The 15,364-nt window shown below is 34.3% G+C and overlaps 1 protein-coding gene across 3 annotated transcripts in view; it reads right to left on the reverse strand.

The window, feature by feature from the left end:
- Nucleotides 1-15,364, reverse strand: part of LOC140673298 (uncharacterized) — a 28,789-nt gene that overhangs the window by 3,602 nt on the left and 9,823 nt on the right. The window contains exons 4-20 of one of the 3 annotated variants that reach the window (XM_072906195.1): nt 13,246-13,410; nt 12,450-12,635; nt 12,140-12,316; nt 11,539-11,704; nt 10,915-11,026; nt 10,693-10,819; nt 9,571-9,622; nt 9,331-9,479; nt 8,876-9,066; nt 8,642-8,786; nt 8,189-8,346; nt 7,959-8,115; nt 7,510-7,712; nt 2,417-2,529; nt 1,255-1,490; nt 1,000-1,137; nt 250-681 (exon numbers count right to left, since the gene is read on the reverse strand). In XM_072906195.1, the coding sequence (XP_072762296.1) occupies nt 250-681; nt 1,000-1,137; nt 1,255-1,490; nt 2,417-2,529; nt 7,510-7,712; nt 7,959-8,115; nt 8,189-8,346; nt 8,642-8,786; nt 8,876-9,066; nt 9,331-9,479; nt 9,571-9,622; nt 10,693-10,819; nt 10,915-11,026; nt 11,539-11,704; nt 12,140-12,316; nt 12,450-12,635; nt 13,246-13,410 (2,907 nt within the window). Of the gene's footprint in view, nt 1-249; nt 682-999; nt 1,138-1,254; nt 1,512-2,416; nt 2,530-7,509; nt 7,713-7,958; nt 8,116-8,188; nt 8,347-8,641; nt 8,787-8,875; nt 9,067-9,330; nt 9,480-9,570; nt 9,623-10,692; nt 10,820-10,914; nt 11,027-11,538; nt 11,705-12,139; nt 12,317-12,449; nt 12,636-13,245; nt 13,411-15,364 lie in introns of all 3 variants that reach the window. The other 2 variants (XM_072906188.1, XM_072906202.1) reach the window with 2 other exon arrangements.

The raw sequence follows: 15,364 nt of genomic DNA on the forward strand, positions 1-15,364 counted from the left end.
TTACTTATTAATTTATAAAATAAAATTTTACAAATTAATAATTAAAGTATATTTAATAATTGTAAAATAAATTTAATAATTTATAAGAAGCAAAATAAATTTACAAACCTTACAAAACGCCAATTTTTATTGTGCAATTTTTAAATATAAATTAAATATAAATTAAATAAATATAAATTATTATTAAATCCATGATAGAAACGTATTGACGAATTTTATCAATTTTTCTAGGTATCACTATCTACTAACCAAGTTGCGCGAACCGCTGCGAGAGTTCCGTTTGGACGGTGAGTCGGAGATTGGCGAGTTATCGATGCTGTGATTCTCGGGCGTCCGGTACAGTGATGATTCCGATTTTTTAGGACTCGGGGCCTTCGATTGCAACGATTCCTTGATTAGCTTTGGATCCTCAAAGGATAGAATGCGTTCGTTCGGGATCACGGATACGATGGATCTTCTTCTCGCGCTCGATCTAACGTCTTCCGGCTGCAGGCTGCAATTGCTCTCTGCGCTTCCACTGCGATTTTCGTTTTCGATTAGCTCTTCGTGAGTCGAGTGTCTCGAAATCGATCCCATTCGACTCGTTGGCTTCGCGTCATCCTCGTTCCATTCCTTCGTCACCTCGTCTGGTACGTTTGACATCTCGATTGGGTATTCCACTTTGTTGATGTCCAACGGCGTCTGAAATTATTCAAGAAAATTATCCGGATTATCCGTGTTATATAGAAATATTTGAAGAAAAAATATCTAGTAAATAATATCATTTGATTCAATAAGCAAAAAGTCTAACTATCCGCATATTAAATATTATGTATATTTTTTAACATACAGTAATAATATTTTTTTCTTTAGCATAAAACTTACATAATAAAGAAATTAAGAAAAAAATAAAAAACAAAATTTAAAAAAAGAAATACCTATTAAACAGATGTCTATATCAATTTTCAATCAATTTTTCAAGTAGACTTTCAGCGGAATTCTAATTTGACATTTAATTACCGTGATATTTAATGTTGAAAAATAAAATGTCGCGTCAAGTGACGGACGTCGATCGTTAAATTGTTGAGGAAGTACCGACTCCAAATATGCGAAAAAATCTATTATCGAATTATTAATCTTCGTCGATGGTGAGTCACCCTGTATGTGTGAAAATTATGTATTTGCTGATAGCATATTTGTTATTGGGGATTCGTTGACGCGCTGTCAGTCAAAAAAATACTGACAAAGGCGATAATTTGGAAAGACATTTCTTACGAAAAAGGAGTCGCTGTCGTCGCGAACGCTCTGACGATTAGTCGTAATAACGTCGAACGCTGGGTCGTCATCCTGACTTCGACTTGGAGTCGACGATCTGCTGTTGTCGCTGTTGCCGTTGTAATCCCGCAGCACCGCAGAATCCTGATTTTTGTCGACTTCTCGTCGATCACCCCTGGAAACGTCCGACGACGAGCTGCTCGCGCTTTTGGGACGGTCGCGTACACGTTCGTTGACTGAGAAGGAACGTAGAAACTCTGACAATTCAGAGGCATTATAGCTTTTCGGAGCTTGTTACAAGATATTGAGGACGTTTGGTTCTTTCATAAACTTAAGAGAGAAAATACCTACAAAAGGGCCGTTTTTTGCATAAAAATATAAATTATATAACATAATCTTGTATTTTCTGAGTCGCTGTAAATGCGATTAGTAACATTTTTAGCCTCCTAAACTGATGGAAAAATAATCAAACTTTTTACATAAGTATAATTTATGTTAATTAATTTTTAAGTAGAAAAAATTGTTTCCTTTTTTTACAAAAAATTCGTACTATATTCTTGCTCTCTTTTAAATAAAAAAAAAAAAAAACTTTACTCCCTTTCCCGTGTCGTGTACTCACGAGAGGAATATTTTACGAATTCATATAATAAAAATTAATTTCCAAATATGAATATAATTCGGCGGATAGATGTATCGATCTGACTTTTCGTATGAGGCAACGCGCGCGTTCGATCGTACCTTAGACTTGACCAGCGGAATATTGATCACCGGCTAAGTCTAACGAAAGCTCTCTATATGTATGCACGACGAGGTGAAGAACCTCTCGTTCCATTTCCATATTCTCAGCTATGCGCGTGCCGAAAGCTTCATTCGGAAGTTTATTTCCCATCGCATTATCATTTAGTATCTCCATCAAGTAACGTTGAAATCCCCCTTTGAATCTACCTTTAGTCAAGTGCAACTTCTAATCGTCAACCCACCAGTGTCATATTTTTTATCAAGTATCGCGTAAAAGTTAACACCGAAGAATTGAATTTATTTTTTTTTCATCGCAATCAGTATATATTAAAAGAAAGAGAGTCTGATTTAAAAAATGGAAACAAAAATCAGTGTGTTTTGTGTTGCAATAAATGCTCTTGGGAAGAATAGGACTAGAACATACCTTGGTATCGGGATTCCTCCTTGTTCGAATTTTGCACGTGATAGTTCTTCGCATCGGGTGATAAGTGACGTTTATTGCGTGCATTGTACTCCTCCTCGTTTACCGCTTTATCGCTGCAAAAAAAAATTATAAGTAGAAATCGACTCGAAAGTTTCTACGCAATCGTAGATTCGCGTTCTACGGACATATTAATATTTCAGTAAGAATGTCTTGCGCACGATCGCACAAAGTAGTATTTTTACATAAGCTGAATATATATATATATATATATATATATATATATATATATATATATATATATCGCGCGTCAGTATCGGAATTACGAATCAGGCGATGTAGTAAATAAAATAACACGCGTGTCACGATTGACGAAGAAGGCCAACCTGTGTTCTTATATACTTGAATGTATTAAATTCTATCGGATGTTATCCACACCTATTGGCCTCGATCTGTCGGCCTTTTTGATCGAGCTAAAATCGACCTTCCTTAAAAATTTGTACGAGACATTACCTTAATAGCTTGTAAGTGGTTTCCCAATATTAAAAGTCATTTTGGTAAATCACATTATCTCTCTTTTTAATTTACTCAAGTCTATCTTTTCTCAATAAAAATTCGAAAAGCGTCATCTTTTGCAACAGTAGGTTTTTTTTCATCATTTTTCAAAATAATATTATTTTATATTTTCTACGAATTACATATACGCTCTATCTTTATTTTTCTCCCCACAAATATGTCGAAGTAACGTCTCAATCTGTCGTCGAACGTACACCGTGTCGCTGTTTCGATTCAGCCTCAAGGCGATGACTGGCGTGGTCGCGGTGGTGATGACAGTTGAGACAGACGCGACATCGTCCTCGTCGTCGTCGTTATCGACGCCGACCGATTTCCTGCATCGGAAAACGCACGGACAGCAATGAAGAACGGCGTTCGCGAGCTTGTGCTCCTCCTTCAGCTTGCTTGGCCATGCGCAAAACTTGAGGATCATCCTTCCTCCGTCAACGATCCCGTTCGAAGATTTTTGTCGAAATCGATCAGCTGATTGTCAGCGAGCGGGGCTTCATAATTCGAGCGACTTGTCGCACCGCCTATCTCTATCGTATTTTGTACTTATTCACTTAAGATAATCCATTGTTCGCGGATCATGTCGTGTGAGACTATCCGCTCCCTCGCACGTGAAGAAAGGTCGTTTCTGTTATTAATCAATTGACTTTTAATGATTTTCATGTGCTTTAATAATTTTCTAATTTTATTTCTCAATTTCTGAGCCATTTTTCACTTTGTATTTAATTTTTTAATAGTTAATATTGTGTACGTATGCAATAACGAGATGGTAGCGCGTTGCATGTGTGATAGGAAAGGTTAAATCGCGACGTCTCGACTCTTTTTCAAATCGTTAAAGAAGAAATATAAGCGCGCGAGTTGCAGAGAATCAATTCATACTAATGTCAAACACTAGCTTTATGCGTCGCGAAATATATGCGAAATTTATGCGCCGGAATAATTCGAACCGCAGGACGCAGGAACTCGCGTTAGATCGTGCCAGCGATTAATTATCGATTAGACGTCCAAGAAACTCGTATTCCGAGGTACAAACGACATATTTTTATCAATTCTCGCTTCTGTCTATTTTACATTATTTATCCATATGCATTTGTTATCATTCTTCTTCTTTGTTTTAACTTTTTTATTCTATTTTACTTGCATGGATGCTACTTTTTCACAACCTTAACATTTGCGGAGTCGATTAAATCGCTGCATACATTTTCACACGATCGAATTTGCAATTATCCTACGAACCAGACGATTCGATCGAGATTTTAATACTCATCGCGCTACCATCCCTAGAAGAACTCGACTTTTCAAGGGCGAGTTGCTTGCGTAATAAGAATAATCCACGTGTACGTCGTGGATATACACACACGGTGCACTTTGAGCTGCGATTGAAATCCGATTTAAATGACAGAGGTTGACGACACACGTGCGCACACATGATCGTCATATGTTTAATTATTTCGCGCGACGTATGCAAATATTTTGCGGAAGGCGAGGAGAAATGATAAAACTGACGAGTGACGGGAATGTGATATCCGAGAACGCATAATATCGCGTACGAAGGACACGGCACGCTCGACAATCGACGACGTACGCACGACTGTGCACGTAGTAGAGACGACGAGCGTCCCGACGCTGACCGCTGCTGCCGCCACCCCCACGTCACCCCCGACGTCGTGTCCGCTCGTTTCCTCCTGCCCCCCAACCCTTCCGGCGATTCCTCGCGTACTCTTTATAGTCCGGTTTATTTAACTATAGAGGAGGAGATAAAAAAATGCATAAATTTAAGCTATGAGCGTTCTATGAATTTCAAATGTATTTTTTTTTCAAGAAAACATGTAAAATATAATTAAAAATATTTAAATGTGAAGAATGAAAAAGTATTGAAATATAAATGTAACGAAAGTAACTGGTTAAACTAAATGTCTAGTTTTATGGATCAAAAATATAATGAGATCTTTTTTCTCTTTTTTTTATTTTACACTCGGATATCACTTTTACAAACTCTCCTTTCCTCGCTCTTTACAGTTCAATTTATTTAACCATAGAGAAGAAGATAAAAAATGGATTTTAAACTATGAGCGTTCTATGAATTTAAAATGTTTTTTCTTTTTTTTCACGAAAAATACAATTAAAAATATTTAAATGTAAAGAATGAAAAAGTATTGAAATATAAATATAACGAAAATAACTGGTTAAACTAAACGTCCAATTTTTTGTAGGTCAAAAATATTATATAATGAGATCTTTTTTTAATTTTACACTCGAATATCACTTTTACAAACCGCTTCCTTTCCTCGTTCTTTACAGTCCAATTTATTTAACCATAGAAGAAATAAAAAATGGATTTTAAACTATGAGCGTTCTAAGAATTTAAAATGTATTTTCTTTTTTCCAAGAAAAATATAATTAAAAATATTTAAATGTGAAGAATGAAAAAGTATTAAAATATAAATATAACGAAAATAACTGGTTAAACTAAACGTCCAGTTTTATGGATCAAAAATATAACGAGATCTTTTTTCTCTTTTTTTTTATTTTACACTCGGATACCACTTTTACAAACTCTCCTTTCCTCGCACTTACTTTAGTCTGATTTATTTAACCATAGAGGAGAAGATAAAGAAATGCATACATTTAAGCTGTATGCTCTTGAATTTAAAATATAGGTTTCCTTTTGGAAAAAAACACGTAAAAATTTAATTAAAAATATTTAAATGTAAAGAATGAAAAAATAAAAACATTGAAATATAAATATAACGAACGTAAGTGATTAAACTAAATCAGTTTTATGGATTAAAAATATAATGAGGCCTTTTTTCGCTTTCTTTTATTTTACACTTGGATACCACTTTTACAAACCGTCTGCTTTTCTTTTGCAAGACTACAAGCTAGACTGACCGTAACTCACTTTTCCCCTCGCGCGGTCACGTTAAGAAAAAGCTGCCAGACCGAGTCATGCGATCCGGGTGAAATGCGGTTAAAGAAGGTTGAAGCAGGTGTTAACCGCGCGTTTTTGACGTTTTTCTTTACAACTCTTGGAATTTAGACTAAATTTTTGTTTTATAATTTTGTATGTAATTATACAGTTATCTAGGTTTCTAAATTTAAATTTAAATCTTATCTAAATCTGAGAATAGCGAGGTTATTATTAACCCATAATTAACCCTTCTTTCGGCGAAAATTAATTTCAATTGCCTGCATGCAAAATTCCCGATTGTCTCATACATCGTCGTCATACAATTCTTCTTATTTCAAAAGAAAGAGTAAATGAGTCACGTGTAGAATCAATATTCCAAGAAATTTTCTTGCTTTTTTTTTTATTAAAATTTGAAGAAAGTATATGGTAAAAGTTTTAGCAAAATTAATATTGGAAAATTCTATGAAAAAATTCACGATATACGCGCGAGATTAAAGATAAATCTATTTAAAAAAATTTCACACACAATACGTATAAAGTACGAGTTTAGTTGATGTTTATATAAAAACATGAAATATCTTGGGGTAGGCAATATTGAATAGCGATCAGCCGCTGCGTGCTAACCCACCTAAACATAAAATATTCAACGAGGAGGCGAACAGACGATAGCGCGCGGTAAAGCGTTTCGACAATCTACAACAGTCCCGCATGATGTGCACACACTGTGCATATAGCACGTTGTTAATGCCATAGTGCACTCGAGTATTATAAAAATGTCGAGTCACATAATTTCCGTGCGAAAGAAAATTTCTCTCTCTTTCTCTCTTTCGAAATTTTTTTCTATCGTGTCGCACGCGCGTTTTCCCTTCGCGCGCGGTCGAGACGTTTTCTTTCTTCCTTTAATTTTATCGACCGGTAAATTTGAACGGTTAAAATTATTCGCTCGTGATACAGTGACCGACTTATATACGAACGTCCATTAAATATTAAGTCGCGATTAACTCGCGATCTCGGAAGAAGGGGTTTATAAATTTAAAAAGTTGATCGGAGTTTATCGACTCGAAAAATCGTCGACATGCGATTTTCGCCGACCTGAAATAATTCATCGTCTATCGGCGATTTGGATCTTACCACGCGTCGTGTTAAGTGTGTTAAGAAATAATGTGTGTCACGTGTCACGTGAATAGATCGAGATTAAATAAAATACCAGGTCGCGCACCTTGCGCAGAGCCGTTACAGCCTTAGCTATTATCTCGAACATTCATGTAATATTTTTGTAATTAACAGGATTCTAAGCGTAATTTTTTTTTCTGTTCGAATGAAAAGAAATCATCACAAATTGCGCAGTCTGACATTTAAGATCTGTTCTTCTAGATGGAATTTGAAATACGAAAAATGCGAGGTCTGGAGGGCGACGTTTATTATTATACGCATATCATTTCAGTCGGTGATCGATAATCCGGGCATCTTGCTCGCAGTTATTTTAGGACAGAATCGATCCTGTCTGGAATGGTGTGCTCTCGAGAGTTCAAAATAAAAAAAAAATTCAAGTCGGTCCGCCCGATGGCTTGTCGGCGTGATTTTATTTCGAGAACGTAAACTTTAATTTTGAGAGACTTACATGTCGTACATCGACGCGGTGTGAAATCTGCTGGAAGCCAGTTTGACAAACTGTCGCGATCGATGAAGCTGCGAAGGTGATAACGACCGTAGTCTGCGGCGATGAGGATTGGTGTTCTCCACAGGAGAACATCGCTCGTTCTCCTGTGAATCCGACGAATCCACCTCGGTTTTCTGCTTCGCCGCTTCCGATGCATCCTTTGACTGCGACATGATTTATATAAATTATTAAATATATAAATATAAATTAATATACAATAAATCGTCATAAATATGAAAATTCTTCAAATTTATCAACTCAAAAGACTAATTAAATTAAAATTAAATTATCTAAATATCGATAGGACTCTTTTTTTGGTGAGATTATTATTAGAAAATTAGACATACAATCGTTGTCTTTAATTAGAAAAGATAAAGCAATGAAACAATTTAATTATTTATTTATCTTACCTGATATATCGTGTTTCTATCGTTATCCGCAGAAACTTTTGACTCCTGATGGTCAGATTCGTGATACACGCAAGTCAATGGATTCGGAGCAGTTTGTAATCGTCGATACACAGTTCTGTCCATAAGCTTTCTCTGTCGCTCATGAATAGAACTATACCTGTACAAATAAAAATCAATCATGCTAAAAAGAATTCTAACGATCGGAGAAGGCTGTTGAATCGGAGACTTACATTTCGACAAGCGTCTGTTGCTGCATGTTTCTGGATAATCGTTTACGTCCTCCTGTGTGATTCAAATTTTCGTTCTTATCCGTAAAATCTTCATTTACAAATCTGCCGTAATTATGCGAATTATTATTTGAAATCGTTTCCCTATTTCCCGCAACGCTCTGCAAAAAATTTAGAGATAAATAAATGTAGTCTGAATCTATTTTTTCAAAGATACACTCGTCTTTTTACTTTTAATCTTTTTTTTATAATTTTATATTAAAATTTTATATTGTATTTTTATATTAAATTTTATATTTTTATATTGAAATTTATAATTTTTAATATTTAATTTATGATGTTTTTTAAATTTGATTAAAAATTGAATATTTAATATGTGAAAAATCTTTTGTTCTGCTTTCGTAATTTTTTTTTGTATTATCTTTTTTACAGAAGGAAAAATTTGAAATAACTTACGTTATATTCTTTATTTGTTGTTCCCGAAGTTTTTGCGTAAAAAGATGAACGATAGCCGCCAAAATGCGAATCGAATGTCTGATTTGAAATCTGACTGGCTTCTTGTTGAAGACGTTTTCGTCGTTGATACGCAGCCGCGTACGATCTGCGTGCAATATTAATGTACGAGTGTTAATTTAATTCGAAATGCGGGTTGTCGCAATATTGCCATATTAACATAATAATGATGCTTACCGAATATTTTCCTGTCGTGAATTTATCCGATTGCTATTGCTGTCCAACGCATCCTTCGTTTGCTTTCGCGAATTAGAATTGACGTATTCCAGATTGATGGATTTGTCACGATTTTGAGAAGTTATTTTAGGCCGCTCGCGTGTCGGTAATAATATCGGAATCTTAGATTCTCCTCGGAGAACAGTGCTTTCCTGAAAACACATATTTTGCATATATTGGAATTAATTAATTTTATTAATCATTTTATTTTATTAATAATATATCGCATTATAGTTTTATAAACATAATATAGTAAAAAATAATTTATTATATTGTACTGTATATAATTTCTTATATACAGGGTGTGTTTTACAACTAGTGATACAAACGGAAAGATATAATAATTCTACATAAAAAATATAAAATAAAATTTCCTTATTTTCTGCATTTTTTATACAATTATAAGAGTATCTTACCTTTTCTTTAGCAACTTCATTAACGTTTTTACGATTTCGTCCTTTCTGCTCAAAATTATTGTCGGAAATCTCCCTGTGATTTTTAGCATCTGTTTGAAAATCGTACTGGTTCAGCTCTTCTAATCTTAAACTGATATTTGAGAACGCTCCTGGAAAATTAAGTTATTATTCAAAGCTGCATCACGAAAAGCGTAATCAAAGTAATTAATTGAAATTAGATTTGGGAAAGATCGCATTTACCTGCATTGATGTTCCGTCCGTTCGAGCCTTTTATCTCATTTTTATTGTCGTCCTGTAACAAAATCGAAAATACTTAAATGTGACATCGAGCTTGCGATAAATCGCGGCGATATTCTAACCCTCGCCGGTTCCGACAGACACATTTCCACGAGCCGATATTTCAACGCGACATAATTGCGTTACTAAATTTTCTATCTTGAAGTATGGATTCTTATGTATAAAAAAATTGAATGGAAAATTTATATAATAACCTATTATTATGACAATATATTGTGTCTTACTGTGACGTATGTACATACCATCGGAATTGATTTAAGAAACAAACGAACGTGTTGTCGTAAAATGTTAAAAATACTGGACATTTTATATTTTTTTATCACAAAATACTTTTATCAATGACCTTATAAGATATCTAATAATCTATATTAAACGTTTTTTGTTGACCACATTAACTGATATGCAAATATAAATTGTGAAGATATTATGTTATTGAATAACACGCAAAGAGTACAATGTTTCTCTTTCGTGTTTAAAGCTCCTTATTCAATTCACACTTGACGAGGAATAATTATAAAGGGGTTGCGCGAAGATATGCAAAATGAAACTCGATGGAAAAGATGTATCGCACTTTTTCCCCTTCTTGCTTCCTACTTTATTAAATGTTTGATATTTCAGCATTTGCATTGCAAAACTCAATATCCCAACGAATAATGACATCGGAAAAAATTGGCATATGTAAACACTGTGTATGTATCGAGAAATCGATAACACTTTATGAAAGTAATACCGTTAATACCAAAAGTCATTAATAATTTTTTCATCAATCTATTATAATTTATTAGAATCAATCTATAATATTATACGTATTCTTTACGTAAGCGCAGATCCGCATATTATAGAACTCTCTTGTAATATAAAATTGTTTTTATCTAAAAAGTTAATTCATAAAATTACGAACATTAAAAAAATGTAGTCGCAACATATATTTATCACTTGTTGTTATCTTTTTCGTTATTACAATAATATGCATCCATCTTTATTAACGATATATTCTTATGTGAAAGAATCATAAAACTCATAAGATTTATGAAGAGATAAAATGGAAAATGTAGGTCATCTTACGTTAGTTTGCGAAGGCAATATCTGCCAGGCGGTCGATTGTTCGGTCTTAGATTGCAAACCGACACCAAGCGCAACGAGATTCGGTCTTTCCATCCACGAGTTTTCGCGATTGTTCGTGCTTTCGTTCCTAAAAGAAACAATGTAATATGTCAGTGATCTTACATCTAATATATATCACACTTTTGCATCAATCAAATATCGAATAGGCCTCCGAAATATTACCGGGATGCTCTTCCTTGCGCCGATCTAGATGTGGCGATGATCTGACCTCTAGTACGACCGGTGCCAGGTGAAACCGAGCCGCTTCCCGCCACGATCCAATCGACATCGGGACCTATTCGTAAAAAAAATCGAGCATAAACTTACGTTTAAGTCGTTGATTAATCAAGAATTCTATTCTTTCGGCCAAATGCGCTTCCACATTTTTGCGCTTGAAATAAAATTAATATCTATTCTCACCTCACAGAGAGAAAGAAGAAAGATAACACATGTAGTTAAAAAAATAAGCTTTACGATAATGTGTAGATAATCACGTAATATAATATTAAACTTCGCGTTTTACATCGTAACGTCACGCGACCAAATATGAGACTGAGCTTCAAAATGTTTATTAAAAATTCAGTACTACATGGTTTTCTTCATGTACGCGATTGTAAGAATCAACATAAAATAACATACTGATATACTAATTAAATTATTATATAATTATATATATAATATATTTTAAAATATTTTAAAATACATAATACTAATTGTATGCATAAAATAAATTATTATATAATTCGTTATAACTTTATTTTATCTACACGCATTACGCTTCTCTCGTTTATTCCCGGTTATTATTACCAGTAGCGATCTGTACAGTCGGTGAAATTTGCAAACCGTACACCACAAGGCCATCGGCTGACACCAAGGGTAGCGACTTCCTGGCAAGCCGTGCTCTGACGGCGGCCAGCATTGCCTCGGCATCGGGGTGTCCGTCGGCCGCTCTTCTTGCTGCCTCGAGAACCTCCTGTCAACATTAATAGATCTCACTGTCAAATAAGATTATTTATGCATATTTAAAAATTAAAAATAAAATTTAAAAAAATTAATAATATAATTTAATATAATAATAATATAACAATTTTTATATAATTTTATTGTTAAAAGAAAATTATAATTGGAAAATAGAATTAAAATTTAAAGATGAAACTATTGGAATGACTCTGCAGCATATGATAGAAATAATTCAAACTGTCTAATATAAAAAATAAATAAATAAATAAATGAAGACAAAAGTATAAATATTAATATTAAAAAATTCAGAAATTGTTTTCTTAAATATAAACTTTGATTATTTTTCTACATGCAATGTCTAGATTTGCAAGTTACTGGATTTATATTATTTATAAAATTTCGCATAAGCTTCTCTGTTTATTTTTTTTTTTTTTTTTCCGAATGATACCTCGGAATTGTAGATCTGTCCCAAAACGGCTAAAGCATCGAGAGCAGCTTGGCGTACTCTGCGTCGACGATCCGCGACCATCGCAGCCACTCGGCTAGCCACGATCTCCAGTTTAAACTCGGTACTCGGGAACGTCACCAGCGAGAAGATTAGCAACTGCAGCGCGTTCTCTCTCGTCTGCGAAGAATAATTGGTTTCAGTTCGGACAGAGGGGAAGCGATAATTTTATTTAGTACATATAAGTATTTTGTGCTTTCAAAATAAATCTGCGAAAAATCTAAATTATGCGAATTATGTTAAATAAATTTACTTTGGCGTTTCTAGCGCTTAGACAGTGGGGCTGTAGCAATTGTTCCAGAAGGAGGCTGGGTTTTAGTCTAAGCATCGCGATTCTAGTGAGCTGCGCCGCAGCCGGACCACCCTGTCTGGCGAGACCCCAGGCCAGCTGGGGCAATCTTTTTTTTAGCGCGTCTTCCGAGACACCGGCGACCACGATCTGAAATAGGAAACAATCTCTCAAGAATGTTGCACGTGTCATAAATCGATGGAATATAGTTTGACGTTATGCTGCGTCATAAGCCTATGACATTACGAAAGAATTGTAGAATATATCCTGCCTCTGTCGCGCTAAAAGTGTCTTTTACGCAATAGAACTTACAACAAAAGGATATACATATCACATAGATGTCCTTGTAACTTTTCTGCTTAAGAATTGTAAATATTTCTAGAATTGAATATAAATATCGATAATATGAACTCCATTCAGGATTTCTTTCACGTAGGGGGGGGGGGGGGTCCCGAAAAAATCTTTAACTAATTTTAAAAAATGGCTTAAATAATTGTAAAATTGTTGAGCTAATTTTAAAAATATTTTAAAAATATTTTTAAATATTCGAAAAGAGCGATATTTAAAAATGTCGAAATCCTTGCGAGATCCTTTATCAGAGATACTCGTATATACTTTTCCGTTTATCACGCTCTATGTATATATCACATAATAACGAGGCTCTGCGTTATCCGATGACAATTACCTGCACTTGGTAATAAATTAACCGAGATTTCCGCGCATTTAAGGGTTGATCTTGACGAAAGTTACGAGAGTTTACCTTCGCCACCGCGAAACCGGCGGCGGCCACCCGGCAGCTCCTTTCGCCGCCGAGCACTGCATGCAAGAGCGATCCTAATCGCGACTCTATCGCGATCAGCGCCGAGGACGTCCGCAAAGCCGACGCGACTCTTTCCAAGCCTCTCACGCGTGCCCGCCAATCGTCCTGAAAGAATGACAAGGGATAATTAGGAGAGGGTATTAGATGATTAAAATCCCTCTGTTGCATAATGCATTGTAATCATGAATCATATTTCTCTTTTCACGATATATTCCAGACATCTTACAGGGTAATAAACACAGTCAGATGTAACTTTTTTACGCTTAAGCGCAAAAAAGTTTCTGTTATCTTAAAAGAATTTTTTGTTAAACTTGTAATTTTTATTTTTTATCGCCTTCTATTTTTATATCTTGTTTAAAATATTATTTATAAGTTTTTATTATCTTAAAAAAATTTCTTTTTAACTTGCAATTTTTATTTTTTATTGCCTTTTATATTTTTACATCTTATTTAAAATATTATTTAATAATATATTAAATAATTTATAGGCATAAAGATTCTTACTGAAAGGAAATAATTATTATTGATTAAGAACACTTGAGAAGACGATCAGAAAAATCGCAATCTTTTTATATATATATATCGCATCATTATAAATATTTTCTACCTGCACTCATCTCGCGTGCAAATCTCCCAATTACACGTAATAAGAGTATAAGGCACTTGCCTTGTTTGTTATTCTTGGAATTAACTAGTTAAATAGCTGAAAACGCTAGGTGAATTGTATTCGCGTGATTCATCCTTAATTACGTATACGTATATTGATTTCTGTTGATCTTGCTTATGAATCATTTCTATCCTGTCTGTATTTTACCCTGTTAAGGAATAAATAAAATTGCGATTTACAAGGAAATTTATTATTCAAGAAATCCAATTACACGAGAGCGGTGTCGCTAGAAATTCACGAGTCGACATTATTGATCGTCAAAGCGAAACCGAATGCAATGCACCGGTCGGTGCATCTGCATTCTCACCGCGTGTTTCTATCGAGCTCTATAACCGAGGAATCGATATCAGGCTTAGCATCTTGTTTCGTCTTTTAATATCGCTTGCCTTGTGTAAAATTATTTTTCTTTTAATAAATGCCTCAAAGGCATTTCTGACACGCGGACGAGACGCGAAAAGCTAATAAACGAGACTGGTGGATTGCTACGATGAATCAGAAAACAGCTTGAAAATTGTATTCGATCGCGACGTAGTAAACGCGGCAGTACAATTGCCACTGATTTGCATATACACGGGAATGGTGCTTTCCTGGACCGAGTGACGTGGCACGCAATACGTGCCTAATTATTTTCTTGCACCTTTTCTCCCTCTTATGCGCTCGGCCGCAACATAATGATTAGCGAGAGAAATTTCTCCCGTCGTTTTTCACCCTCCCTCTCCCCCATTTGTCATGGAATATTCATACTTTGCTTTGGCGCGCATAAACTCGACTTCATGCTGCGCATAAAAAAGGCAACGTAATAATTTAACGAAGCGTTATTTGTTTTGCTTTTCTTTTCATTTTCAGTTTTGAAAAATAAAAAGTCGCCACAAGAAAACATTACAAAGGTAAGAAAATACGCCAAAACAAAAAGATATCTCAATTTGTACGCAATCAAGAGATTAAAAAAATATATTTACTTATAAAAATTTTTCTCTTTAAGACTAAATCAATAAAAAACATGTTTAAAAATAAATAGTTAAGCATTCAGAAATATATGACTTAAAAATAGATAATTAAATTAAAAATTAAATATATAATCAAAACTAAATGAAATCAATAGTCAACTAGTTGCCAAATACTTCGAAGCAATTCAGTTTGTGAAGATTTGTTGAAATAGTACTTATCATAAAATTAATCTTGCAATTATAGAAATATTATAAGTATTCTTCTCATAAAATTAAAACGTATTTAATTTTTATTATCAGATTTTGGAAAATAAAAAATTATGTATTTCAGAATTATCGAGCTTTCACACTTGACATTTAATTAAGAAAAACAACTAATGTACTGATGATTGTGAAGCAGTGATACTCTTTCGATTTAATTTTCGAAAAAAATTTTACTTTGACA

The sequence above is a fragment of the Anoplolepis gracilipes genome, chromosome 1 (assembly GCF_047496725.1).
Source record: "Anoplolepis gracilipes chromosome 1, ASM4749672v1, whole genome shotgun sequence".
Taxonomy (NCBI): domain Eukaryota; kingdom Metazoa; phylum Arthropoda; class Insecta; order Hymenoptera; family Formicidae; genus Anoplolepis; species Anoplolepis gracilipes.